This window comes from Dermochelys coriacea, chromosome 1 (assembly GCF_009764565.3).
Source record: "Dermochelys coriacea isolate rDerCor1 chromosome 1, rDerCor1.pri.v4, whole genome shotgun sequence".
NCBI lineage: Eukaryota > Metazoa > Chordata > Testudines > Dermochelyidae > Dermochelys > Dermochelys coriacea.
The window spans coordinates 265078839-265106628 of record NC_050068.2 but is presented as its reverse complement, the minus strand read 5'-3'; the positions used below and the strand labels follow the sequence as shown (position 1 = coordinate 265106628).

Sequence of the window (27790 nt, the reverse complement as noted above, 5' to 3'; positions counted from 1 at the left end):
CATGTGGAAGCCCTAAATAGGAATGGGACATACAGCCTCTCACAAGCAAGGCACTAGTTGGAATCCAGCCAGTCAGCAGGGACTGAAAGTTGCTACCTTCTGTCCCTGTTCTGTGATGTATAAAACTAGTTAGTGGGTCTCAGTGTATTGCATTTATGGGACAAATGCCCATATCACCTGCAACTTTGGCCACTGTTTGGCTCCTTTGTTGGCAGAATCATCCAGGGAGGCCAAGAACGGCAGTCTTTTGTTTGGTGAGGAGCAGCTGGCAAGCAGAGCATGGTTGCGAGTCAGGCACCTTTCACAAGCAATATATTCATTTAAAAATATATGAAAAAGGGTTAGAATGGGATGGGCAGCAGTGTTGTTTGAGAGGCTAGGACAGGGTGGGGCAAGAAGGGAATAGGCAGCTGTGTTATCTGTCGTGCCAGATGGGTTCTGAACCAGAGATGCATCTCAGTTCTGCCTTTATCAGAACCCTGCATTCCTTTAATGTTGTTCATTAAACTTTTGGCTTGAGATAGTTTACTTCACTCAGCCTCATCTTGTCATGTAAATCCACAGAAGAGAGCTGTCTTGGGTGCCTCAAAGGTCTGAGTCTTCTCTCTCTTGGGACTGTTGATGGGATTTGAACAGGGCCTGGCATAAGGAACCTTCATGAGCCAGAAGGAAAAGAGAAAAGACCATAGGAAATCTCAACATTACGTGAACTGATAAAGACCAGGTGAATGCATAGCGATTGGGACTGGAGTGGAGGAGAAACTGTCATTTAAAAGACCTAGACCATTTCTTTTGGATATCATTTTTACAAAATTTATTTTAAATTTGGAGCTATTACTTCCGATATATCCTCGCCTTGATTCTAAATTACTATCCTCCAAACTGCAGCCTGAGTCCGCTGAGTGAGTGATCCCAGCTCTGGGAAAGGCAAAGAAAGAATATTGACTCATATCCGAGCATAAATTTCACACTGAAGATTTGTTGGAATTCAATGTATGACATTAAAAGAGAAAAAAGCAAAGCATCCATAAGAAAGAGAGGGCAGCCCCCTCTTCTGGCTCTGTGGGAATTCAGCGTCCTGTAGCAGATCTACTGTGGACTCTGGGATGACAGCTGATCTACTGAGCTTCCTGCTGTTGCTGATCTTCTCCCTGCTGAGGCTGATGAGAGGTGAAAAGGTTGTGCTTTATTTGAAGCTGTGAAGTTGCTCAGAGAGTGGCTGCTCCAAAGCCCATTGAGGATGATGGCTGTATTTCCATTCTCTTCAGTGGGCTTTGAATCAAGCTTGGCATGAGAACTACTTTGCTTTCACTTGCTGTGTTCCATTTCTCATCTTCTCTAACCCTTCTGATTGCATGGTTAGAAATGCCCTCCATTTTCAAGTCACATGTTTTCCCACGGAATGTTTGTGGTTGAACATCAAGGAAATGCCCCAATCCGTACAATCTTTCTTAGATGGTACAGAGATGTTCTTGGTAATTTCTCCATCCCATGTGACTGCGTTTGAAATTCTCCCAAAAAATATTTAAGATACTCTGGGTAGAGAAGTTGTGTCCCAAAACAGTGAGGTCCATGCTGTTAACTCCACTGACCCAGTCAGTGCATTCACTTAGGGGCCCTTTTCCAAGTGAGGGGTGAGGATGAATGTTCATGGTGAACTGAGTGTCTACTTGTAGTCAGCCAAATATCAAATAACTGGATATAGTGTTTAGCCAAAGCCCACTTAAAAACCCAACAGAGAAAAGCGCATCAATGATATTATCACATGCATTATACTGATGTATGATTACAGAAGGTTTTCAGGGATAAGAACCACTATCAACAGTTAATCAGCTGTACAACCACACAAACAGAATACACTAGATATTATTTTCTGTTATAGGGCCCAGTTATATTGTATATAGTATATTGTATATCGTAGAGCCTAGGAGCCCCAGCCACAGACTAAGACCCCATTGTGCTAGGCGCTGTATAAACACAGAACAAAAAGGCAGTCCCTGCCTTAAAGAGTTTACAATCTAAGACAACAGATAACAGATAGATACAGACCGGGAGTAAATGGAAACAATGACACAATATTGCTGAACCATTGTACACAATCTGTACGATGGCAAACAGAGGAGAGGCAAACAGAGGGAGTTTGCCTGGGGGGAGTTCTCACAGAGTTTTTTTGCCTTTCAAGCTTCTGTGGGCAGTAAATACAACATCTGAAGAGGCTCTTAGAAGGAAGACAATATGGATAGTGAGTGATCAGCTGTTGTGATCTGCACAGGATGTCCCATGTTTGTCTTTCTCCCAGAGGATAGATGCGACTTTGTCTGTATGAAGTGCAAGCTGGTCTCCATATTAGAAGAGAAGGTTAAAGGACTAGAGACCCCAGTATCTAGAGGTAGATATGCTGGAGAGTAGGGATAGGATTCAGGGTGACCTAGACAAATTGGAGGATTGGGCCAGAAGAAATCTGATGAAGTTCAACAAGGAAAAGTGCAGAGTCCTGCACTGAGCATGGAAGAATCCCATGCACCGTTACAGGTTGGGGACCGACTGCCTAAGCGGCAGTTCTGCAGAAAAGGACCTAGGGATTACTGTGGACGAGAAGCTGGGTATGAGTCAGCAGTGCACCCTTGTTGCCAAGAAGCCCTAACAGCATATTAGGCTGCATTAGTAGGAGCACTGCAGGCAGATCGAGGGAAGCAATTATTCCCCTCTATTCGGCATTGGTGAACCCACATCTGGTGTATTGTGTCCAGTTTTGGGACCCCCACTACAGAAAGGATGTGGACAAATTGGAGAGAGTCCAGCAGAGGGCAAAGGAAATTATTAGGGGGCTGGGGCACATGACTTATGTAGAGAGGCTGAGGGAACTGGGCTTATTTAGTCTGCGGAAGAGAAAAGTGAGGGGGGATTTGATAGCAGCCTTCAACTCCCTGAAGGGGGGTTCCAAAGAGAATGGAGCTAGGCTGTTCTCAGTGGTGGCAGATGACAGAACAAGGAGCAATGGTCTCAAGTTGCAGTGGGGGAAATCTAGGTTGGATCAGGGCCATCCCAAGCTATTCTGGGGCCCTATGCAGCCCTCCTGCTGGGGAGGGGCAGGCCTCTGGGGGGGTGGAGGCTGGCCCCAGGCTGCCCCGGGGGGAGGAGCTGGCTTGGGGAACAGAGGGGAACCACCCCCTAGCACTCACTGGTGGCGTGGCTGGGGCCAGACCGCTGCACTTCCCGCTGCCGGTGAGTGCAGGCCCAGCCCTGCTGCACTCCTCAGGGGAGTGGGGTTGGGGCTGGGGCCAAGCCGGGTGGGAAGGGGCGGGGCGGGGGCAGGAAGAGTCGGGGCAGGGCGGAACAGGGATGGGGGCTTTGGGTGAGGGGTGGAGTGGGGGCAGGGCTGGGGCAGAGCAGGGGCTGGAGCAGCATGCAGTTGCACAGGGCACCAGGAAACGTGGTGCCCCAAATTTCCTGGTGCCCTATGCAGCTATGTACTTTGTGTATGGATAAGGACGGCTCTGGGTTAGATATTAGGAAAACTTTTTCGCTAGTAGGGTGATGAAGCACTGGAATGGGTTATCTAGGGAGGTGGTGGAATCTCCATTCTTAGAGGTTTTTAAGGCCCGGCTTGACAAAGCCCTGGCTGGGATGATTTAGTTGGTGTTGGTCCTGCTTTGAGCAGGGGGTTGGACTAGATGATCCCCTGAGGTCTCTTACAACTCTATGATTCTATGACTCTAATATTGATCAGCATGATAGGCAGTGATCTCAGCACACCAACAACCTAATCATTGTCAAGTGTTAGCTTGCATGATTAGTCCAACCAGCTCCATTAGAATGAATAATATGAGTAGAGACTGTTCATGTGATTTAGGATTTGTCAGATCTGAAAGACATTTTGTTAATAATTTGTTATGGGACTCAGAGTTGCAGCCATGTTAGTCTGTATTCGCAAAAAGAAAAGGAGTACTTGTGGCACCTTAGAGACTAACAAATTTATTAGAGCATAAGCTTTCGTGAGCTACAGCTCACTTCATCGGATGCATTTCCGATGAAGTGAGCTGTAGCTCACGAAAGCTTATGCTCTAATAAATTTGTTAGTCTCTAAGGTGCCACAAGTACTCCTTTTCTTTTTTTGTTATGGGACTGTTTTTAATCCCACATTATGTAAAAAGCCCTGCAGATAGAACATCTACTTTGATTCAACAGGGCTAGAACTGGCTGAAAAATTGATTTTCATGCTATGAAAAATCATGCAATTTTGATATTTGTTTTATCCTGAGTCAGGACAAAAAGCCAAAAATTTCAACATTTTTCACATCATGAAATTCCAAAACAAAAAAAACCCTCTTTGTTTGGGTTCAATCAAAGCATTTTGTTTCAATTTCAACCCTTTTTAAAATTTAAAATACAAAATAAAGTAAATTTTGACATGAAAAATAAAAACTTACCATTCTGAAAATGTCAAAATGTTCCATTTTGACATTTTCAAAACATTTTTTCTAATTTTTTCACTCAAAAAATGTCATTAAAATCAATATGATTTTGTGAAAAATTTCAGTTTTGGTGAAAGGGCATTCTCCAATAGACAACTGTTTTGACAAAAAAAAAAAAAAAATTTGCAGCTAGCTCTAAGCAGGGCATCCGGAAGAAATTCACCTCTCTAGTGCACTCCCACAGCATTGCACAATTAACATATTGCATTACAGGTTCCTATACTTGCCACTGAAGCACTTGCCAGGCAGAGTTAGGCTACCAGTGAAATGCATCCGATGAAGTGAGCTGTAGCTCATGAAAGCTTATGCTCAAATAAATTTGTTAGTCTCTAAGGTGCCACAAGTATTCCTTTTCTTTTTTTTAGTGGTCCACCCAACTACCTTCATCCACCTACCTACCTTTCTCATTAAAAGGGAGTGGAGACACTGGAGATATAGTTATTTTTGTTCATTAAAGGGGCTTCTTCCACTTATCAGAGCTGAGATAAATTGCTGCACATGGGTCTTTGTGCATTTGAACTGGTAACATGCAGAAAGCCTCACAAGTAATGTCCTCACTGCACCCAATGCAGGGAACACAATGTGAAAGGCAACCTCAGAGCCATAGCTCTGAGCTGAGTAGCCCCTCACCTCAATTTTCTGAGTCTGTCTAGAACCTAAGTGAGTGTTCTACCACATCCCAGACCCCAAATCTATCTGAGACCAAGTGAATGCTCCTTTCTTCAGCCCTGTCAATGTGTCCTAACCTCATCTCCTCTGGCTATTGCATGCATTCCCAGCCTACCTATGAACTCTCCTCAGACCTCCAATATTGAACTTCATGAAGTGAAACAATGGTAGTATCCTGGTCAATATTCTCTCACAGGGAAACTGGTACAAAAATGTGCAAGGTTGCATATGTGCTGTTGACAAGCTCAAAATAACAAGCTGTTGACAAGCTCACTGTGCTGTGAGCTTCTAATGCACCACCGTGCACTCTGGGATCTCTGTAGCAGGACAAAAACAGTAGAGACAATCTGATTTATTGACATGCATATACACACAAACTAACAGGGTCCCATTCTTGAGGATAAACATGTATTATATTTATGTTGCAGGCTGTGTCCCACATTCTCATGGATATGGCACCAGATTCCTTTGATGACCAGTACCAGGGTTGCCGTGAGCAGGTAATGGAAGAACTGGACCGAGGAGACTATTTCCAAAAGGAACTGGGTAATAATAAGAACTATTCCAGCATCTGGGAGAAAGCAAAGCTGGTCTGGTCAAAAAAGCCAATGGGTCTGCTGAGGGAGATGCAGGAGAATCACGCCGTAGCCCTCATGGCTTACACCATGAACACCTCGCTGCACTCTGATTTGAACTGGGCTGTGTCCAGAGCTGGGAGATCCCCAGAGCACTACAGACACAGCTTCCCTTTCAAATACCTCCACTTCTACCTGACTACAGCCATTCAATTGGTGAGGAGATGGAAGAGTGGCATCACAAGAAAAAATTGCTACCAGGTCCACCGGGGGGTAAAAGGCCTGTATTTTGAGGCTGAGTTGGGCACCAAAGTGCGGTTTGGCCGCTTCACCTCTACTTCACTCCTCCGGAAGGAAGCACAGAGATTTGGGAATGAAACAATATTCACCATGAAGACTTGCTTAGGTGCAGTTTTGCAACACTTCTCCCACTACTTCTCCGAGAGGGAGGTCCTCATCCCACCCTATGAGATATTCCAGGTCAGAAACTTCAGCCGAACACCAAGTGGTAACCAGCTCTATCTGGTCTCTGTGGGAAATCACAGCCAATACAACTGCCAGCTCCTGAAAGGTACTGTGTGTAGAAACTCTCATAATGGAGACCCAGGGTAGTCTTGACAGGCACCCTGAGAGCTCACCCTGCTGCACCACATCTCATGTTTCAGGCCTAATATCTTCCCTGGGGCAGAGGAAGCCAGGAGTGTCCTTTGATTGAGTGTGCATTGTCATGTGTTTTCTGGCTGCTATGAAAGGTGGTGTTGGTGGAGGGATGAAAGTGGACATTTTGTTGTGTGTAGGTTAAAGTTCTAACAGAGACTGCTTGCAAAGGAACCTGGGTCTAACCGGGTGTCCTTCCTTCCATGCTTCCATTACTCCCACCTACATTCCCTTGGCAAAATCCCAGCATGATGCTGGAAATAGCTGCCAGAGGTGCAGAGCCATCTACAACTGGGGTCCCAATGTTGCTAACAGTGATGCAGATTAAACAGAGTTAGCAACAGTCAGAGGTTTTGGAGGGGTTATAAGAATTACAGTCTGGATGACATTTAATTGACAAACAGCTGGAAAACTTGCATGTGGACCGGAAGTCCTGGCTGGAGCAGGCTGTGGTTCCTTACCTTATTGGAAAGAAGGAATAAGTACGTTACACATCACTGACACAGGGCTCTTAGTTTTTGTCCCAGGACAATACTGGTCAATGCAACCTTTAAGCACAGAACACCATTCAGAGAATGAAAGCAACTGCCTGGTACTAAGACAAAATAGTAGGTAGACTTGAAGCACAGACTGATTCTGTTCATGAAGTTGACAGCACAGTAGCAAGTTGCTGCTCCAGTGCAGATCTCAGTCAATAAGAAGGGTCATAAACATTCCTTGCTAAGTCCTTTCAGGACTGTGGTAGGGCAGACACCAAAAAAGGCAGCAATCTGCAGAGAGAGTGGCCTTCTCATAGTTCAAGTTGCAACCAGCTTCCATTATATATATACTGGACACTGTGTGTATGTTGCCTTCTGTAATTGGCATGTAAAACCAGTCTTTGTGTAGCTCCAATGATACAGGCCTGTGTTTTTAGAGGTGTAGGACCAGAATTTTAGTCCCAGCTCAGCAGGTGCAGGTAGTGTAGAATGGCGAGGCGAAGGTTTCTCAGTAGTTAAAGTTGCATTCACAGTGCCATTGTAAGTCTGATTTTGATTCCCATTGAAACGCCAACAAAACCAAAAATCTGTCACATTTTTAGGGCTAAATCTTATTGTCAATTAGAGTGTATTCTGGAAATGCTGATTAAGTGGGTTTTGAGATTTTTTACTTTAATATGGCTCTGTAACAAGATGGCAGATTTTTATTAACTGTGTTAGAATCCTGCATAAATCCGATGAGTAAATTCTACTTACTTATTGTGGCAGGTGAGGTTTAACTCCATCAGGATACAAAGGAGGTGAAGAGATTCTCTGGACAGAATTAGGGTCTTGGACAGAGAGGTCTCTGCAGGGAAACCTTAGAAACAGCCAAGACTGAGCTGAGGTTTATGTTGTGCTATTATTCCAATTACCAATACAGTCAAACTTGAGGAAGGAATAAGTTTGAACTATGTGTTATGAATTCTGGGCAAATATTTGGTTTTGTTGTTTGGTTTTTATAATCTGAACCTGTTCAGCAGAATGAGTGTGTTTATTCATTTAAAATATTTTATGAGGAAATGCTTGTTCTAGGAAGGAGCTATGTTAAGATGTGCATTGAAGCTCTAGGATGAATTTCTAAAGAACAAATCTTTTGATTCTTTTGCAGCTTCAAGCAGCAAGAGCTGTATCCACACTCCTCCAGTCACTGCCTTTCTTTATTGTGTGATCAGTGCTTTCTTCTACTCCACCAGGCAATGACTCTTTCCCTGATCACAGAAGGATTCATGTGCTGTGTAAAAAGGAATGAGTTATGGGTGCGAGGGATTTGCAGCTAACCAGCCACAGAGGTGACTGATGCTACAAGGTGCTGAACACCTCCTGCGATTTTCCCTCTAACTCCCCTGACTTCAATGAGTTAAGGGTGCTCAGAATTTCAAAGGAGGTGTTTAATCCCTAGCAAAATCAGGCCCCTAGGTGTACATTCAAAGTAAGAGTGTAAATAGGATTTAAAAATAGTAACCTTTTTACCTATTAAAATTCTATCAGTTAAATGGTTAACTGTTAAGGAGTTCACATAGGGAACTAGAGGTAGGGTGGGGGATGGGTGCTGCAGCACCCCCACGTTTTATGCGGGGCTCCGCTGCCGCCTGCACCTGGGATCCCGGCTGCCGGCCTGGGTGTAGGGCTCTCTTGCCTCCCTGGGCCTGACATCCCACATGCCAGCCCCGGGATTGGCATCCCGCCTGCTCCTGGCCCCGTGCCTGGAACTCCACTGCCACCTGCCCTGGGACTGGGACTTCGCTGCCTCCCCGGGGTCCCGACTGCCAGCCTTGTGCCTCTGGTGCCACCCACTCCCAGGGTCCCAGCTGCTGGCCCCGTGCCTGGTATCCCAGGACCCTGGGTGCATGGCCGGGAGCCGGGACTCCTGGGGTGGAGGGCAGAGGAGTTTAATCGTTAACTGAAACTGATAAGACTGTACTTATTGGTTAACTGGTTAACCAGTTAAACTTTTACATCCCTCATTCAAAGTAGGAAGATAATAGGTCTGTGTGTTTACTGAAGAGCATGGCAAAGACTCCAGTCAATTTAGGTACTTAGTCTGCAGGGCTTTGGGTACAACCATACAGTAGGAACTCTTGAACCATATTTGTATTCAGAGTAGCAGCCGTGTTAGTCTGTATTCACAAAAAGAACAGAAGTACTTTGGCACCTTAGAGACTAACAAATTTATTTGAGCATAAGGTTTCGTGAGCTACAGCTCACTTCATCTGTAGCTCATGAAAGCGTATGCTCAAATAAATTTGTTAGTCTCTAAGGTGCCACAAGTACTCCTTTTCTTTCCACTATTTGTATTAGCATTTCTTTTGCAGGTCTCAGTAGGTTCTCTTGCGTTAGTAGTAATACCACCCTCTGGTGGCCAATAAGAAAATACCTTTAAATTCCCATGAAGGTTAATTAGAAATTGTAGAGCCTATTGGGTTGTGTCTATTTTAAAGAGAGGTTGATGTTATTAAATACATATATATTTCTATTGCTCTGTTTTCCAATGTGTAATATCAGTGATAGAATTCACATCCCATACTGAATTCTCCTTCCCAGTTTAACTATGTTCTTTCCTAACTTTTAAAGGTTAATTTAGCATTCCTGCAAGGCACCAAGGCAGTAATCCTGAAATCCTCTAATCCCACAATAGCTATAGCATGTTAATGCAAATTTCCCTCTCATACTGCCTCCCTCCAATATGCCTGGAGGGACCACATCTTGGAGATGAAATTGTTTTTTAACCTCTGTCCCATTTTGTCCTTGGACTGTGCTGAGACTACCAACCAGATTAAAAACTGTGATAATTTAGTTTTGTAATGTAGACATCTGACCACCAAATACTGAATTGAGATTCACTAGCACATTCTATATAGGCTACAAACAGCCATCAGGTGGCAACAATTTTCAGCCAGTAACTATTAACCTGAGCTGGCATGGAACTGGTGATCAAAAGGCAAGAAGTTCCATATTCTATGCACCATCCCCCTGGCGTATGCACTATGCACAGAGCTAGTTGTCTATATTATAGACTTGAACTTAAAAGGGCCTAGTCCTTTGGCTCCCCACAAACTGCTGATTGATTAATAGCTGAATATAAAGAAGAAGTTGAGGAGAAAAGCTTTCTGCAATCCGTGGATGAACAGCACTATACTATATACTTAAAGTCAAGTGGCTGGCAGGTGCCCTTCTCCAGCCCACACAACTATGCCTGTGTCCAGTCTAGTCATTTTGCTCCTTCTATAGCCCAACACATTGGGTCTTTCAGCAGTTCAGCAAGTAAATCCTCCCCCAACCTACCTCACTCTATCTCCTGTTCAACTGAGCCAATAATTTGTTTTGTTCCTAGACTATGCAGTCAAATCCCTCCTCCAATCCACCCTGCAGTGTCCTTTCGTATCACAGATCTTCCCCAGCACCGCAGCTGGGATTCTTCCCAAACTGTCTAGGTGACTTACTTCTGTTTCAGCTCACTTGCTACACCCTTCCTCCATTTTAACAGCTGTGCATCACCTTTTCTCTGCCTTTAAATTTTCCTTGTGCATCTCAGGTGATGTATTCTTCCACTAACCTGCTCAATATGCCTTTCCTCCAGCCCATCAGCTGTGCCCCTTCTTTAGCTCACCCTGTTGAATCCTTCCCCTAAATCACCTCACCAGGTTCCTCCTTCAGTTTGCTCAATGAACTACTCATCAGTTCTGCTTTGCTAGACTCTTTCCAAACCTGGCCACCAAGTTATTTCTCCAGACCAGGCATTACAAACTTCAAAGGCAGCAAAGTCTCTTTTAGGTTTTATTTTGACTTCAGAAGAGAGCTACAGAAAACAAATTAGTTTCTGAGGTCATACGTAGGCGTGAAATATGGAAGAGCTTCCACAAATCCCTTCCACCAGTTATGTTTCTCTGGTTTACTTGCCCCATCACAAAGGTTTCGTCCCCATAATAACACTTGCACTTATACAGCACCTTCCATCCAAGAATCTCAGAATGGTAAACATTCATTCATGAATGTAGCCTCACAGTGCTCCTTTATGGTAGGAAGAAAATATGCCAATTTCACAGAGAACCTGAAGCAAAGAGAGATTAAGTGAATTGCCCAAAAGTTGCACACAAAGCCTGTGGCAGACTCTAAGGCCTGGTCTACAATACGAGTTTATATCGGATTTAGCAGCATTAAATTTGAATTAACCCTGCACCCGTCCACATAACAAAGCCATTTTTTCGACATAAAGGGCTCTTAAAACTGATTTCTGTACTCCTCCCCAATGAGGGGATTAGCGCTGAAATTGACATCGTCTTTTTGAATTAGGGTTAGTGTGGATGCAATTCGAAGGTATTGGCCTCCGGGAGCTATCCCACAGTGCACCATTGTGGACACTCTGGACAGCACTCTGAACTCGGATGCACTGGCCAGGTGTACAGGAAAAGCCCCGGGAACGTTTGAATCTCATTTCCTGTTTGGCCAGGCGAGCTCATCAGCACAGGTGACCATGCAGTTCCAGAATTGAAAAAGAGCTCCAGCATGGACCGAACGGGAGGTACCGGATCTGATCGCTGTATGGGGAGAGGAATCCGTGCTATCAGAACTACGTTCCAAAAGACAAAATGCCAAAACATTACAAAAATCTGAGAGGCCATGAGGGACAAAGGCTACATCAGGGACGCAACACAGTGCCGCGTGAAATTTAAGGAGCTCAGAAAAGCATACCAGAAAACCAAAGAATCAAATGGCTGCTCCGGGACAGAGCCCCAGACATGCTGCTTCTACGCTGAGCTGCATGCAATTCTAGGGGGGGCCGCCACCACTACCTCACCCCGTCTGTGGACTCCGATGATGGGGTACTCTCCACCATGCCTGAGGATTTTGTGGACGGGGAAGATGATGAGGAGGAAGATGAGCTTGAGGAGAGCATACAGCACACCATTCTCCCCGACAGCCAGGATCTTTTTATCATCCTGATTGAAATACCCTCCCAACCCAACGAAGCTAGAGAAGGGACCTCTGGTGAATGTACCTTTTAAAATATAATACATGTTATAAAAGCAAGCGTTTTTTAATGATTAAGTAGCCCTGAGGACTTGGGATGCATTCGTGGCCAGTACTGCTACTGGAAAAGTCTGTTAACGTGTCTAGGGATGGAGCAGGAATCCTCCAGGGACATCTCCATGAAGCTCTCCTGGAGGTACTCTAAAAGCCTTTGCAGAAGGTTTCTGGGGAGAGCAGTCTTATTCTTTCCTCCATGGTAGGACACTTTACCACGCCATGCTAGTTGCAAGTAATCTGGTATCATTGCATGACGAAGCCTGGCAGCGTATGGTCCCGGTGTTTGCTGGCATTCAAGCAACATCCATTCTTTATCTCTCTGTGTTATCCTCAGGAGAGTGATATCATTCATGGTCACCTGGTTGAAATAGGGGAATTTGATTAAGGGGACATTCAGAGGTGTCTGTTCCTACTGGGCTGTTTGCCTGTGGCTGAAAAGAAATCCTCCCCGCAGTTAGCCACGCGGTGGGAGGGGGGGCCATTGGCACTGAGCTGTTCGCGTTTGGCTAGCAAGGATCTTCCCTGATACCAGCCAGGTGGTGGGGGGAGGGGAAAAGCAATCATCCCAGAGAATTGGATGGGGGGAGGGGGTTAGTTTGGTTTCTGCTGCTGCACGTTAACAGGAAAACTGCAGCACTAAATGGCCAACTCAATGGGCTTTGCTTGTATGGAAAAGGAGGGGGCTGCTGTTATGAAGGTTGCAGAAGCCGAAAGACTATGGCTTACCATGGCCGCCTGCAAGCCGAATTCTGTTGCCCGGCCCTGCATGTGTGATCTCTAACACCAAAGCTGCAGGCACTCAATATAAGATGCAAAATGCGACCGTGTACCAAAATCACATGTGCTATGTAATGTGAATAGTGTTGTTCACTGTGAAAGAGTATAGCCATTGTTCTGTAAAATGTATCTTTTAAAATACATCACTCCCTTTTTTTCCTCCAGCAGCTGCAAATGTTTCAAGCCTCCCTCCTCTGTCCCAAAGGCTATCTCAGATAAGGTGGCGAAAAAAACGCACGCGTGATGACATGTTCTCTGAGCTCATGCAGTCATCCGGCACTGACAGAGCTGTGTGGAGGGACACAATAGCAGAGTACAGGATGGTGGCCAATGAACGTGAGGAGAGGTGGCGGCAGGAAGATCAGAGGAGGCATGAGGAAACGCTGGGGCTACTGTGGGATCAAATGGACATGCTCCAGCATCTGGTGGAGGTTCATGAACAGCAGCAGGATCACAGACTGCCGCTGCAGCCCCTGTTTAACTGCCCTCCCTCCTCCCCAAGTTCCATAGCTTCCTCACCCAGATGCCCAAGAATGCGGGGTGGGAGGCTCTGGGCACCCAACCACTCCACCCCAGTGGACAGCCCAAGCAACAGAAGGCTGTCATTCAAGAAGTTTTAAAGTGGCCTTTTCCTTCCCTCCTACCCTCCTCCCACACCCCACCCAGGCTACCTTGTGAATTATCTCCCTATTTTTATAATCAATTAATAAAGAATACATGTTTTTTAAATGATAGTGACTTTATTTCCTTTGCAAGCAAGCTGTGATCGAAGGGGGAGGGCAGGTGGCTTACAGGGAATTTAGAGGCAACCAAGGGGGCGGGTTTCATTAAGGAGAAACAAACAGAAGTGTCACACAGTACCCTGGCCAGTCATGAAACTGGTTTTCAAAGCTTCTCTGATGCGTACCACTTCCTGCTGTGCTCTTCGAACTGCCCTGGTGTCTGGCTGCGCGTATTCAGCGGCCAGGTGATTTGCATCAACCTCCCACCCTGCCATAAATGTCTCCCCCTTACTCTCACAGAGATTGTGGAGCACACAGCAAGCAGCAATAACAATGGGAATGTTCGTTTCGCTGAGGTCTGAGCAAGTCAGTAAACTGCACCAGCAACCCTTTAAACGTCCAAATGCACACTCTACCACCATTCTGCACTTGCTCAGCCTATAGTTGAATAGCTCCTGACTACTGTCCAGGGTGCCTGTGTACGGCTTCATGAGCCAGGGCATTAAGGGGTAGGCTGGGTCCCCAAGGATAACTATAGGCATTTCAACATCCCCAACAGTTATTTTCTGGTTTGGGAAGTAAATCCCTTCCTGCAGCTGTTGAAACAGACCAGAGTTCCTGAAGACACGAGCATCATGAACCTTTCCCAGCCATCCCTCGCTGATGTTGGTGAAATGTCCCTTGTGATCCACCAGTGCTTGCAGCACCATTGAAAAGTACCCCTTGTGGTTTATGTACTGTCTACCCTGGTGGTCCGGTCCCAAGATAGGGATATGCGTTCTGTCTATAGCCCCACCACAGTTAGGGAATTCCATTGCAGCAAAGCCATCTAGTATGACCTGTACATTTCCCAGAGTCACTACCTTTGATAGCAGCAGCTCAATGATTGCGTTGGCTACTTGCATCACAGCAATCCCCACAGTAGATTTGCCCACTCCAAATTGATTACCGACTGACAGATAGCTGTCTGGTATAGCAAGCTTCCACAGGGCTATTGCCACTTGCTTGTGAACTGTAAGGACTGCCCTCATCTTGGTATTCTTGCACTTCAGGGCAGGGGAAAGAAAGTCATAAAGTTCCATGAAAGTGCCCTTACGCATGTGAAAGTTTCGGAGCCACTGGGAATCATCCCAGACCTGCAATACTATGCGGTCCCACCACTGTGTGCTTGTTTCCCGGGCCCAGAATCGGCGTTCCACGGCATGAGCCTGTCCCATTAACACCATGATCTCCAAATTGCAGGGAAACACGGTTTTAGAGAAAAGTGTATTCATGTCCTCATCACCGCGCTGCCGTTGCCTCCTCGCCTGGTTTTTCAGGTGGTGGTTTTGCATACACTGCATGATAATGCGCAAGGTGTTTACAAGGGTCATAACTGCTGGGGTGAGCTGAACGGGCTCCATGCTTGCTGTGCGATGGCATCTGCTCCTGCTTGGGCAATCCAGGGAAAAGGGCGCAAAACGATTGTTTGCCATTGCTCTGGCGGAGGGAGGGGTGACTGACAACATGGTTTATAGGGTTGGCTTACAGGGAATTAAAATCAACAAAGAGGGTGGCTTTGCGAGAAACAGAATGGCCCCCTCAAGGATAGAACTCAAAACCTCAAGGACAGAACTCAAAACTGGGTTTAGCAGGCCATTGATTTCACGGAGGGAGGGAGGGAGGAGAAAATGAATACAAAACAAATCTGGTCTATTTCTTGTTTTGATCCACTTCATCTATCTTTATACATCTTGCTGGCAGCAGACTGTGCAGCACGACTGCTAGCCATCGTCATCTCCTGGGTGCTCGGCAGAAGAAGGTGCAGTATGACTGCTGGCCGTCGTCTTCTGCTGGCTGCTGATTAAAAGACAGTGCACTGCTGGTAGGACTGAATCGCCATGAGACAAAACTTAAAAGGGAAATGACCTGGCTGAGTCACTCCCATGTTTGCCCAGGTGCCCCTGATCTCATCGAGGTCGGTTAAAAGAGCACCCTGGACTACATCGACGACGGCTACAGTCATACTGCACTGTCTGCTGCCAAAAGGCAATAGACTGCTGCTGTGTAGCAATGCAGTACTGCGTCTGTCAGCACCCAGGAGATATACGGTGACGGTTAGCTGAGCGGGCTCCATGCTTGCCGTGGTATAGCCTCTGCACAAGTAACTCAAGAAAAAAGGCACAAAATGATTGTCTGTACTTGCTTTCAGGGAAGGGGGGCCTGATGATATGTACCCAGAACCACCCGCGACAATGTTTTAGCCCCATCAGGCATTGGGATTTCTATCCAGAATTCAAATGGGCGCCACAGACTGCGGGAACTGTGGGATAGCTACCCACAGTGAAACGCTCCGGAAATCGATGGTTGCCTCAGTACTGTGGACACACTCTGCTGACTACATGCACTTAGAGCATTTGTGTGGGGACACACACAATCGACTGTATAAAAACACTTTCTACAAAACCGACTTCTATAAATTCAACCAAATTTCGTAGTGTAGACAAAGATTATCTTTCACTCTACCACAGGTTATCTAGTTACTTTTCCTCTCAAATCACAGTGATTTACTATTCCCAGTTGGTCAATCAGATGAAAATCCAACCATGATGGTTAATCTCCCTGTGACCAATACTATCATAGCTTATTTTGAATGAGCTAATTCCTGTTAGATAGCCACTATAACCTGACCTGTCAAAATGAATTTTTGCTAACAGAATAATCTAAAAAGCTTGCCCAGAAAGTTTAAACACACGTATTAAAACAGATACTGTTTCAGCATTTTGATTCTTAGACTTTTTTCCTGTTTACATTAGTTTCCTGTTGATTTTTATTGATCAAGTTTTTAAATTAACAAAGCAAGAAGACTTCACCTTGACGCCTTAGATCAATGCTCAAATCTAGACACTAAAAGTGATTGCAGAAATTATTGTGGAATCAGAAATTAGCCGCAACCTTCTCTTGTTTCTTTGTGCAACATCCCTTGTTGTAAGAAAAGAAGGAACAGAAGCATATTTCTAACACACAAACAATGGATCACTGTAACTTGTCTGTTACCAGTGAGATATAGACCTCAGCCAGTTTAACAATGCACTGAAAAGATTCACAAGATGGTCTCAGGACTCTGACAGCCTCCTCCAGATAGTCTGCAGCTATTTTCAGTGTGTTTGTAGAAGCCTTTCCCCAAAGGACAGCCTGCAAGAAATTGGAAAATGAGAAGACAGTTGATGGACCACGAGGTCTAGATTCTTGAATCCTACTCCCTGAAGCGCTGTTCTCAGTGACAGTTGGGAGTATTTTGACAATTTCATTGTGGCTCATGAGAAGGTCGGCCACTTGGAGAGACAGGGCAGGGGAAGTCATTAGATGATGAATGGCAGACTCTACAGTTTCAGGGAGATTGCTGTGTTTCAGTAGCACGGCAGCGACTGGACCACCGATACTTCCTAGGATTCCCTTATAATTTTCATAAAGGTCCTTCACAACAGTAATCTTCTCCTGCAGAGAAGTGATGGGCCCAGCCATCTTAGCATATAAATCGTGGCTGATGCTCTGCTGCACATCTTTGTCTTTCATTTCCACAACAGCCTGCATCTCTTTCAGAGTACTGATCAGCAGCTGAAGGTTCTCCTTAATGCTGAGGTTTTCCCTCACTGTAATGATGGGGAAGCTGGTGCCAAGGTGCTGATTGAGGATTCGAAATACTGTATTAGTGGAAGAGACATATATGTATATGAAATCATACAAAGTCTGGCTGGCTGTGAGCACCCTTTGTTTATCTCTCTCTGCACCAAAGATGGACAACATTTCCAGAGAAGCGATTTGACACTGAAAAACAAATCAAAAGACGCAGGTGAGGAATCTAAGAGGTACAGTACCTGTATCCTGAGCTATAAATCTCTAATAATAATACCATACACCTTTTTTTTTTCAAATCAGAACTACAGTACAACTCCTCCTAAATAGTGTATCCTCCATTAGCCTCTACATTTCATGTGTCTTGTTTTCTGGGTCAAATGTAGAACTGATGTAAGCAGGTGCAACTCCACTGATTTTGATGCTTATACTAGGAATGAATCTGACCCTTTAAGTGTAAGCAGAATTGTGGAATTAAGAGTAGTAATGAGAACATTCCTCTTGAGGAAGGACAGATTAGCTATTTATTGTTAGATTTACTATAAATCTTTGGGAAATAATATACCTGTCTTCATCCTTACTAGCTGTAATTGTTTTGGTTAAATCTAACATTTTCCCCCCTATGTATATACTGTGTGTGCCATACAAAATTAGAGCAAGGTCCTCTGTGGAGGAAGCAGAAAGGTACTAGGTCCATAAGGGCCATTCTTCAGTCACAGGACAGAATGGCTCAGGACTGGGAGTCAGGCACACTATTTCTTCCTTATTCTGGAGTAGTGAGCATCTGCTCAGCATGTACGTGTTGCTGAATGCTGTAATCCTCATATTCAACTAAGGTTATGTACACATTGCTTAGCCAGCATTCCACAGCTCTTGGTAGGTTGAGACACAAGCAAACTCACTGATTGGACTTTCATTTTATCATTCTTTTGACTGCTAGGGAGAAACTCTGCCCTACTTCTTGCCCAGGGGTGGTGAAGGGTAAGAGTTTCTCCACCTCTGTTAGCTCCTTCTCAGTGCACCAGAGGGGAGGATCTAGCACTTGAAATGTCAACAAAAAAGATTAGTGATGCGCAAGCCAGACTAAATCTTTTCCCCAAACTCCAGAGCTCTGAAAGAGTTGTGATTAACATTCTTTAAACAAAAAGGTCAGACATCCCTGAATTTCCTGGTTTGGGCTGTAAGTGGAAGTTCTGAAAAACCATGAGAAAGACCATTTGTGTGTTCTGTATCCCAGTAGAAACCACCAGTTATCTCCCAAGAAACTCTGTTCTCTTCACATTTCCAGTCTGATTTTCAGATTAATACAGTTCAGATAAGCATCTGAATTGAAAAGAAATGACAATTTTATGAGGTTTCTCCAGCACTAATTCAGATCTATCTCAAAAGGGCAGAAAGATTGTTGGATGTATTTCCTGCTCATGAAGGGCTCAACTATGCTTCCTTTTAAATCAGTTGCAAATTTCCCATTGACTTCAGTAGGAGCAGAATCAGGCCTGAAACGTGTTATGTTCTTGTGTCAGATAATACAAGTTCTAATAATGACCTAAGAACTATGGTAACAAAATGGAAACCAAGAAGAATTCCAAGCACTGATTATCACTTGATTATCACTACAAAAGGCCCCCCCCACCCCCGGCCCCGTGCTCTCCTGCTGGTAATAGCTCACTTTACCTGATCACTCTCGTTACAGTGTGTATGGTAACACCCATTGTTTCATGTGCTCTGTGTGTGTATATAAATCTCCCCACTGTATTTTCCACTGAATGCATCCGATGAAGTGAACTGTAGCTCACAAAAGCTTATGCTCAAATAAATTTGTTAGTCTCTAAGTTGCCACAAGTACTCCTTTTCTTTTTGCGAATACAGACTAACACGGCTGCTACTCTGAAACCAAGCACTGTATCAGTGGCTGGCATGTGGGATTTACCAAGTCTTTATAAGAAACAAAATATTTTAAAATATTAAACAAATTTTAAAATATTTACAAATATTGTATTTCCTAGTGTACATGGAGGAATAACTGTTCATTTCTTGTTAAATGATTGCCAATCACATTCTAACCTATAGCACGAAGACTCCAGAACAGAAGGATTAGCACTGACCAGAAACCTTACGGATGTAGTATCAAGGAGTTGAATTTGGCAGAAAGCCCTGCACAAACTGGATGAATGCTTAAAGGCAACAAAGCTTAGGTGATGGTATCTCTATATCAGTCAGAGAAGAAAAGACACATTCCTGCACCACCATCCACTAGGGATGTGATATCATCAGGTCTTGCAATCTAAACTAGATGACCCTGGTCAGTACTTGAATGGGAGACTTTAAAATAAAAACAAAAATCAGAATGTTGCACAAAATTAGTGCTTATGTAGTTAGAATTCTCTCTCTGTGCTGATTTCTTGCGCACCCAAAACTCTGATGTGAAGAGGATTTTTGTGCCCTGATTCTATATCGAACCAATGTCTCATCATTCAAAGGAAAACCAAACTGGAAATTATGGATTAACCTTTCCGCACCTGGCAGTAGAACAGAGCTTTTCCTGTCATTCTCAGAATGTATCCATTCTGACTTGAGGAAGGGTCTGTCAGGTGGTGTGGCCATGGAGATTGCATCTGACACGCAGGAGATTCCTCTACCCAAAGTGTCATGCACGGGAGTGAGTCTGTCTTTTTGTGAGACTCCCAGCATGGAGTTTAAATGGGATTAGTGTTGGAGTACAGGCTGCCCTGCTGTGACAGAGGTTTGTACTCCCAAGCATATATTTGGTGGCATCTACTCTTCTATTTGTGTTGGGCTGCCCATGACGTTTCTTTTGGAATTCACAGATTTCCAGCTACAGCAAAACCTGCAGCTGTTTTGTGGTTATGTTCGAAGGGCACTCAAGTTTATGAAGGGTATATTTTTAGAAATATTTTTGATGGAACATGTGTTAGATGCATATGAATTTGTACTGTACCTGGTCCTTTCATAAACAGAAGGCTGCAGGCTCTAGGGTTGTGAATCAAATTATTTTACCAACATGAAATAAACTAAACAATTTTAAAATTGAAAGGGGGACAGAGAAACAATGAACTGAGGCTGGGTATAGAGTCCAGAGAGCAGTGTTACACTAAAATAATCTACAAACCAGGCAGGCAACAGGACCCAACTATAGCAACAATCCCTGCAGACCTAGGTCATCACATTCCACCAGAAACAGCCAGAGAAATCCAGTGAAAAGAGAATTTACTGTCCTGCACATCTACAGCTGATTACAGAGCTCTGACTAAAAAGCAGGTAGGTAGCCTTTATGATTTGCTATGTAGAATCCCTTAAAAATATTTATGTTGGGCTGCAGAAGCTGACTTATAGTATGCACAAAGATTTAAATAAATATATATGGACAGTTTAGCTATTTGACTATAGGAGTAATATAACATCATCTGAAAAGTGTCAATGCCAAAGAGGGAGAGGGTTATGATGTTCAGAGGAGATATAATAGGATAAACAGAAATAATCCTATCATATATATGGCCAGCAATAAAGAATATGAACTAATAGGCCTCTTCCACCTCTTAAATTTCTATTATACTAATGACATTCACAATAGTTGTGCTCCATTCAGCACATTTCATTATCTCCAAATTTCTACAATACAGTACTAACCAACAACCTTTAACAGAAAGAAAAGGAATACTTGTGGCACCTTAGAGACTAACAAATTTATTTGAGCATAAGCTTTCGTGAGCTACAGCTCACTTCATCGGATGCATTTGGTGGAAAATACAGTGGGGAGATTTATATACAGACACAGAGAACATGAAACAATGGGTTTTATCATACACACTATAAGGAGAGTGATCGCTTAAGATGAGCCATCACCAGCAGCGGGGGGGGGGGAGGGGGGAAAAGAAGGAAAACCTTTCATGGTGACAAGCAAGGTAGGCTATTTCCAACTGTTAACAAGAACATCTGAGGAACAGTGGGGGTGGGGTGGGGGGGAGAAATAACATGGGGAAATAGTTTTACTTTGTGTAATGACTCATCCATTCCCAGTCTCTATTCAAGCCTAAGTTAATTGTATCCAGTTTGCAAATTAATTCCAATTCAGCAGTCTCTCGTTGGAGTCTGTTTTTGAAGTTTTTTTGTTGAAGGATAGCCACCCTCAGGTCTGTAATCGAGTGACTGGAGAGATTGAAGTGTTCTCTGACTGGTTTTTGAATGTTATAATTCTTGACGTCTGATTTGTGTCCATTTCTTCTTTTACGTGGCGACTGTCCAGTTTGACCAATGTACATGGCAGAGGCGCATTGCTGGCACATGATGGCATATATCACATTGGTAGATGCGCAGGTGAACGAGCCTCTGATAGTGTGGCTGATGTGATTCGGCCCTATGATGATGTCCTCTGAATAGATATGTGGACAGAGTTGGCAACGGGCTTTGTTGCAAGGATAGGTTCCTGGGTTAGTGGTTCTGTTGTGTGGTGTGTGGTTGCTGGTGAGTATTTGCTTCAGGTTGGGGGGCTGTCTGTAAGCAAGGACTGGCCTGTCTCCCAAGATCTGTGAGAGTGATGGATCGTCCTTCAGGATAGGTTGTAGATCCTTGATGATGCATTGGAGAGGTTTTAGTTGGGGGCTGAAGGTGATGGCTAGTGGCGTTCTGTTATTTTCTCTGTCCACGTATCTATTCAGGGGACACCATCATAGGGCCTAATCATATCAGCCACACTATCAGAGGCTCATTCACCTGCGCATCTACCAATGTGATATATGCCATCATGTGCCAGCAATGCCCCTCTGCCATGTACATTGGTCAAACTGGACAGTCTCTACGTAAAAGAAGAAATGGACACAAATCAGACGTCAAGAATTATAACATTCAAAAACCAGTCAGAGAACACTTCAATCTCTCCGGTCACTCGATTACAGACCTGAGGGTGGCTATCCTTCAACAAAAAAACTTCAAAAACAGGCTCCAACGAGAGACTGATGAATTGGAATTAATTTGCAAACTGGATACAATTAACTTAGGCTTGAATAGAGACTGGGAATGAATGAGTCATTACACAAAGTAAAACTATTTCCCCATGTTATTTCTCCCCCCCACCCCACCCCCACTGTTCCTCAGATGTTCTTGTTAACTGCTGGAAATAGCCTACCTTGCTTGTCACCATGAAAGGTTTTCCTCCTTTCCCCCCTCCCCCCGCTGCTGGTGATGGCTCATCTTAAGTGATCACTCTCCTTACAGTGTGTATGATAAAACTCATTGTTTCATGTTCTCTCTGTGTGTATATAAATCTCCCCACTGTATTTTCCACCAAATGCATCCAATGAAGTGAGCTGTAGCTCACGAAAGCTTATGCTCAAATAAATTTGTTAGTCTCTAAGGTGCCACAAGTACTCCTTTTCTTTTTGCGAATACAGACTAACACCGCCGCTACTCTGAAACCTTTAACAGAGTACTCATTAGATGGAAAGGACCCAAATACCACTCTGAGGAAGAAAGAAGCCTGTTCTCTATTTTCCTTAGGCAGAATTGATAAGAAATCATACCCCTTTTCACAAGGCTTTGTTTCAGTTCAGTTCACGACTTTTCATCAAAATCACAAACTCTTAGTGTACATGAACAATACCTCCTCCATCCTGAAAGGAAAAAGAAGCATGAGTTGAAGTGATTGCACTATTTTTTTTTTGACAGAACTTCAAAAGAAGTGTGTGAAGGAAATGCAGTAGATGTAATATATTTGGATTTTCATAAATCAGTGTAAATTTTCCATACAATGTTACTAATTATATAAATTCTAGTTGGCTTGTGGCTGAACACGGTCACTTGGATCGAAGGCTGGTTGAAGGGTGACTCAAAAAATGATATATAATAATGCAACCTGCTGAGGAAGGGAGTGGTGTCTAGTGGAATACCATCAGGTAGGTGACAGATGATTCTAAATTGGCAAGTGTTGCAAAAACTAGTAAGGACAGACAAATGATATGAAGGAGCCTAGAAGTAGAAATAGCTATCTGATCTACCATATCTTAGATATTTGTGAGATGCCTATCGTATTATCTAAGCACCAATAACAAAATGAGTGGAAAAATGCAGGCTAGTACACAAAAATAACCCCAAACCCAGATTGTCAATGAGGAGGATAATGCAAAAACACAAACCAGAAAACCTATGCACCCAGGGATGAAGGTGAATAGCATAGTAGGTATGATTTGTTAATGTAACACAGAAGCAAAAAAAGCCAAGAAATGTCAGGCTGCATATAAAAAGGCAACATGTCTTGGTGCAGGAAAATAATACTCCCTTCTCTGTGCTACAGTGTTAGAAAAATAGTGACAAACTAGAGACTGTTTAGACATAAACAACACAAATTATTAGGGGGAAGCCTGTAGGGAAAGATTGAAAGAGCTAAAATGTTATATTACATCTTGGTTAAGTGATAACTAGAGCCAGATTCTGCCTAGCCTTTACGGTGGTTAGGCCATTGTAAGCAGCCTGTGCACTCAGGCAGAATTGCAGACCTTGCAGTCAGGGGAGCAGTGTCTTCTCAGTTCCTACTTTCCCAGGCACACAACATTCCAAAAGAAGTGTGAGAGAAGATGCGGCTATAGTACTCCCACCAATTGCACTGTAGCAGGACTGACACACAATGGGGAGAAGGTCGCTACCTACAAAAGGGTGTGGATGTGGATGTGTTCTCTCTGTGCGCCAGGGGGAGTTGAGAGATAGATTTTATCTCTGATGCCTCCTGGTGCTCCAACTAGGGCAGTGCAATTAAGCATCACCCCTTAATATGGACAGTGCCTAAACGGCATGCTCTAACTCTAAATTTGCAACAAGATAACCATCTTCAGATGTTTGATGGATGGAGAAAATTTCTATGGTGATAGGAAAATAAACAAGAATACTGAGATCAAATTAAGAAAGCGAACATTTAGGTTAAATATCAGGGCAAAAATACAGGTGATGTGTACGGTAGTATAAGTTAGGCCTTGGCTACTCACAAAAGTTGTACCATATTAAATATTCCGGTATAGTTAAAGCCAAACATTCCCCTACTGTGGCTAATTCTGGTATAAAGGTGCTTATTCCAGGATTACTTATTCCCCTTTGGGAACAGGAATACTTAAGCTCTGCAGAATTCAATATTTATTTTTTTTCAATTTCAACAATATTGATTTTGATTTTTTTCAAAAAATGTTTATTCTTACAGTTACAGGAATGAACGGGGGATAGGGTTGGGGTTAGGGCAGTGCTAACAGCAGGGCTGCAGGGGGCTCCCTGTGCAGTCAAGGTGCCCAATACACCCATGCATAAGGTGTGGGGGATGCTGTGGTCCTGGCCAGCCAGAGCAGAGATCCCTGGCCCTGCAAGGAGGACAAGGCCCAAAGCACAGTGTGCTGCTGAACAGTTCCTGCCCCGGATAACCTCTGCACTTCTGGCTGGTGACTGAGTGGGGCCAGGACAGCAGGACTGCAGAGCGCTACCTCTATGAGGTAGCTGTGAGGTTGGTGACACCCCATATCTGTAGGCACAAAGTGGGGGAAGGTTGTAGTCCTGGCAGGGCAGAGCAGAGACCATTGGCCAAGGCTGCAAAGAGGAGGATGAGCTCTCAGCTGTGTGGGGGAGGCCACCCTACTTCTGAATGGTTCCTGCATGGGGATGGGAGCTTGGGGGCAACTCCTCCTCCTCCTCCTTGCAGGCCTGGCTGGGACTTTCTGCTCTGTCCCACCAGAACTTCAGTCTTCCTCACACTGTGTGACTGCAGGGATTGGGTGTTACCGACACCAGCCCTGAAGCGGCGCAGGAAACCCTGATAGCAGGGCTGCAGAGGGCACCCTTTGCTGCTACAGGACCCATGACACCCAAATCCTGGAAAGGCCAGGTGCAGGAAAGGCTGCAGGCCTGTTGGGGCAGAGAAGAGACCCGCAGACCTAGCACTTCCAGCTGGTGTGACAGCAGGGCTGTGACAGCGGGGCTGCAAAGGGCTTTCTTCAGTGCCACAGAGCCAATCACACCTGATCCCTGCGGCCACAGGGTGGGAAGAGGGGAGGGGAAACTGCACTTGCGTTGTTACCAATGGCTATTTTTTCGTTGATTTCAGTATGTCAGCTGAAAGAAATGTTTAGCAACATCTATCCATCGTTATCCAATCCTGCCAAGCCTAACTATACTGCTACATGGCATCTTTATAGCAGTATAATTGTGTCCACTCTAGTGATTTTACTGTCATAGCTATTTTGGTAATGTGAAATTATTATATTGGTACAAAAACTGTGTGTAAAACAAGGTTTTGACTTTGACTTTCTCAGATTCCCTTAGACTTATTTTATACCAACTTGCTAATATGTGAATAAGTGTAAGGGAGTCAAGTCAGTTTAATGTATGGACCAAAGAGCCAGAAGAAGGTATAAGCTAGAGGAGGCACTGGTCTACTTTACCTTAAACATGTGCTAACACTGATCTGTGAGCTGCTTTTTTTGATACACCCCTCTCTTCTAGACCATTGGTGGCATGATTTACACCTACTCAAATTCCCTTGCAGTCAGTCAGATTCTCATTGGGCTAAATTCAAAGGTGATGTCAATTCACAATGCTAAGCAGGTAAAAGTTTAAGGAAGTCTATTGTGGTGTAATGTATATGTTGGACAGATACAGAAGTTGTAAATTATGTCATTTTAAGACTACTTCAAGACAAATTGAGTCACACCTCTGGATTTGACTTGTTGGGTGTAAAGTGAATCACTGACCTAGAGGCTCTGTATCCCAGTTCCCAGTGCAATCCAGTCCCCTTCCAGTGTTCTGAGTTTTAAAGATGGTAACAAACCTTATTTTTCCTCTCTCTGCAGCTCTTCTCTGAAGAATGGCTCTGAGTGACCTCCTCTACCCAGATAACCCGAAGAGACGTCAAGAAGTGATCCGTCTGCACCAGGAGCTGCTGGACTGCATGTTGGTTAATTTCCATGCCACGGATGAACTGATTGCTGTACTGAATGCACACTTGGGGTGTACAATTGCCCAGATTAAGATGGAAAAGGGTGGCACAATCAAGGAAAACTGTGACATTATCATCCAAGCCATGAGTGAGATCCAACAGGAAGTATGGAAGATTGACAAAGAAATGAAGGAAATGCTGGAGCCAATGCTGTACCAAAAGCTTTATGATATCAAAGAGCCAGAGATGGAGAAAATTGCAATAGCACACAAAGTTTTTTCGATTGTTCTAGGAGAAGCTACTTCCATTGCTGGTATGGTAGCTGTAAAACTAATCGGCTCAAATATTATAATTATTGCTGTTAATAAGCTGGTCACTCTGCTAGCCCAGATTGGTGCTTCTGTTCTTGGAGGTATTGGTATTGCCATTCTTGGGCTAGGTATTGACATGATCCTCCAGGCCATCCTGGGAGCAGTTGAAAGGGATCAACTTCTGGCAATTGTTAAAAGTTATGAGGAGCATCTGGCCGAATTTAAGGCAGCCTCCGAAAAATATCAGTGTGCCATAACTGAAGTAACGTCTATGGTGAAATGTAAAATTAAATGAACGGCTTTTAATGTTCTCTCTGGCTGTCACAATGACCACACCAATTATGCTTATATTAACTTTTCTGATTCTTTATGGTTGAGTGAGTGCTCCTATTTCTTTTTTAGCAGCACCTAAGATAGCTATGAAAAAGGGGGCCTCGATGGCTCAGGACATTGGCACTGAAATATACCAATAGGTAATTGGTTCAAGCCCACTACAAGTAGGTAGTGTATGACAGTACCTGCTCCAGATGTCTGGTAGCTTATGTGAACTGAGTTGGTTATTTCCAATCCACTTCCAAATGCTCAAAGTACAAAAATCATGATCATCATAACTATCACTAATTTCTACAGTCTGGAAAAAGGCCAGGTTTACATGAGACACTTTTGCTGGATTAGTAATGTCAGTTAGGGACATGATTTTTAAATGACATTTCTATACCACAAGAACCCTAGTGGAGATGTAATTATATTGGCAATAAAGTAAAATAAAATAAAATAAAATAAATCTTTTTGCTGAAATAAGATGCATCTACACTAGGAGGGCTTGCTGCTATAACTATATTGGTAAATCTTTTCCAATGTAGATGCATCTTATTTCAGAAATCTTTATGGGGGAGATCAAAGAATATTTAACTGCCATTTCCTGTAACTATTGTACCAGTTTGGTGGAGCCATCCAGTGCCCATCTTAAAATAAATTCTAATCCTGACAGATTTTGGTTTGGAAAATTCCCTAAACCCTATAGTAAAGAGAAGTTGGGTCTAATATTCCAGGGGGCTTTATCTACAGTATCTCTTACTAACTTTTTGTATCTTCATTATGGCCCTGCTCCTATAAACGCACATGTAATTAACCTTGTAAGTGTGTAGTCCCATTAGGGTCATTGGGACTATACACATGCAAAAGTGTTTGCAGGATCGTTGGCCTATAAATCATAGGACTTGTTATGCTATTTTATTTTATTTTCCTTTAAAGTGATTCACATGATAGTTATGTGAGCATACAGAGGGCTTGTTCAATACAATTCTGAGTTTCATACATCATTACAGCAATAGCACAAAATTAAATGTCCTTAACTCACACACTTTGTAAACAAAAGGCTACAGCAGAAAGTTTGATTTGTATTCTCTCTCTCTCTGACATGCTGTGATTTGTTTCTTTGCTTTGTTCTTTGCAAAAAATTGTAATTTAAAATGAATAAGAAATATACATTATAGGTTTTGAGAGGTCTCCTCCCTGTG

At 43.9% G+C, this 27790-nt stretch overlaps 2 protein-coding genes across 4 annotated transcripts; both read left to right on the top strand.

The window, feature by feature from the left end:
• Positions 1–498: 498 nt before the first annotated feature.
• ART4 (ADP-ribosyltransferase 4 (inactive) (Dombrock blood group)) lies at positions 499–26008 on the top strand. Of its 3 annotated transcripts, none has more exons than XM_038404479.2 (3): positions 499–1178; positions 5573–6290; positions 25874–26008. In XM_038404479.2, the coding sequence occupies exons 1-3, from the start codon at positions 1107–1109 to the stop codon at positions 25882–25884; spliced, it is 801 nt and encodes a 266-aa protein (XP_038260407.1). In that variant the 5' UTR covers positions 499–1106; the 3' UTR covers positions 25885–26008. The 3 variants fall into 3 exon arrangements, with proteins under 3 accessions (XP_038260407.1, XP_038260417.1, XP_038260375.1); XM_038404489.2 differs by lacking the exon at positions 25874–26008 and adding an exon at positions 8006–10033 and having other exon boundaries at positions 499–1170; XM_038404447.2 differs by lacking the exon at positions 25874–26008 and adding an exon at positions 8006–10033.
• On the top strand, positions 25888–27779 carry SMCO3 (single-pass membrane protein with coiled-coil domains 3). Its single transcript, XM_038404511.2, has one exon. It carries the CDS (start codon positions 25888–25890, stop codon positions 26563–26565), a length of 678 nt encoding a protein of 225 aa, XP_038260439.1. The 3' UTR covers positions 26566–27779.
• The last annotated feature ends 11 nt before the right edge of the window (positions 27780–27790 follow it).

Excerpts from the sequence above, each read along its gene's own strand:
- SMCO3 (XM_038404511.2), top strand. The coding sequence starts at position 25,888 with ATGGCTCTGAGTGACCTCCTCTACCCAGATAACCCGAAGAGACGTCAA.
- ART4 (XM_038404447.2), top strand. The coding sequence starts at position 1,107 with ATGACAGCTGATCTACTGAGCTTCCTGCTGTTGCTGATCTTCTCCCTG. Across the intron at positions 1,179-5,572 it reads GGCTGATGAGAGGTGAAAAG|GCTGTGTCCCACATTCTCAT; the intron begins GTTGTGCTTTAT and ends TTTATGTTGCAG. Across the intron at positions 6,291-8,005 it reads CAACTGCCAGCTCCTGAAAG|CTTCAAGCAGCAAGAGCTGT; the intron begins GTACTGTGTGTA and ends ATTCTTTTGCAG.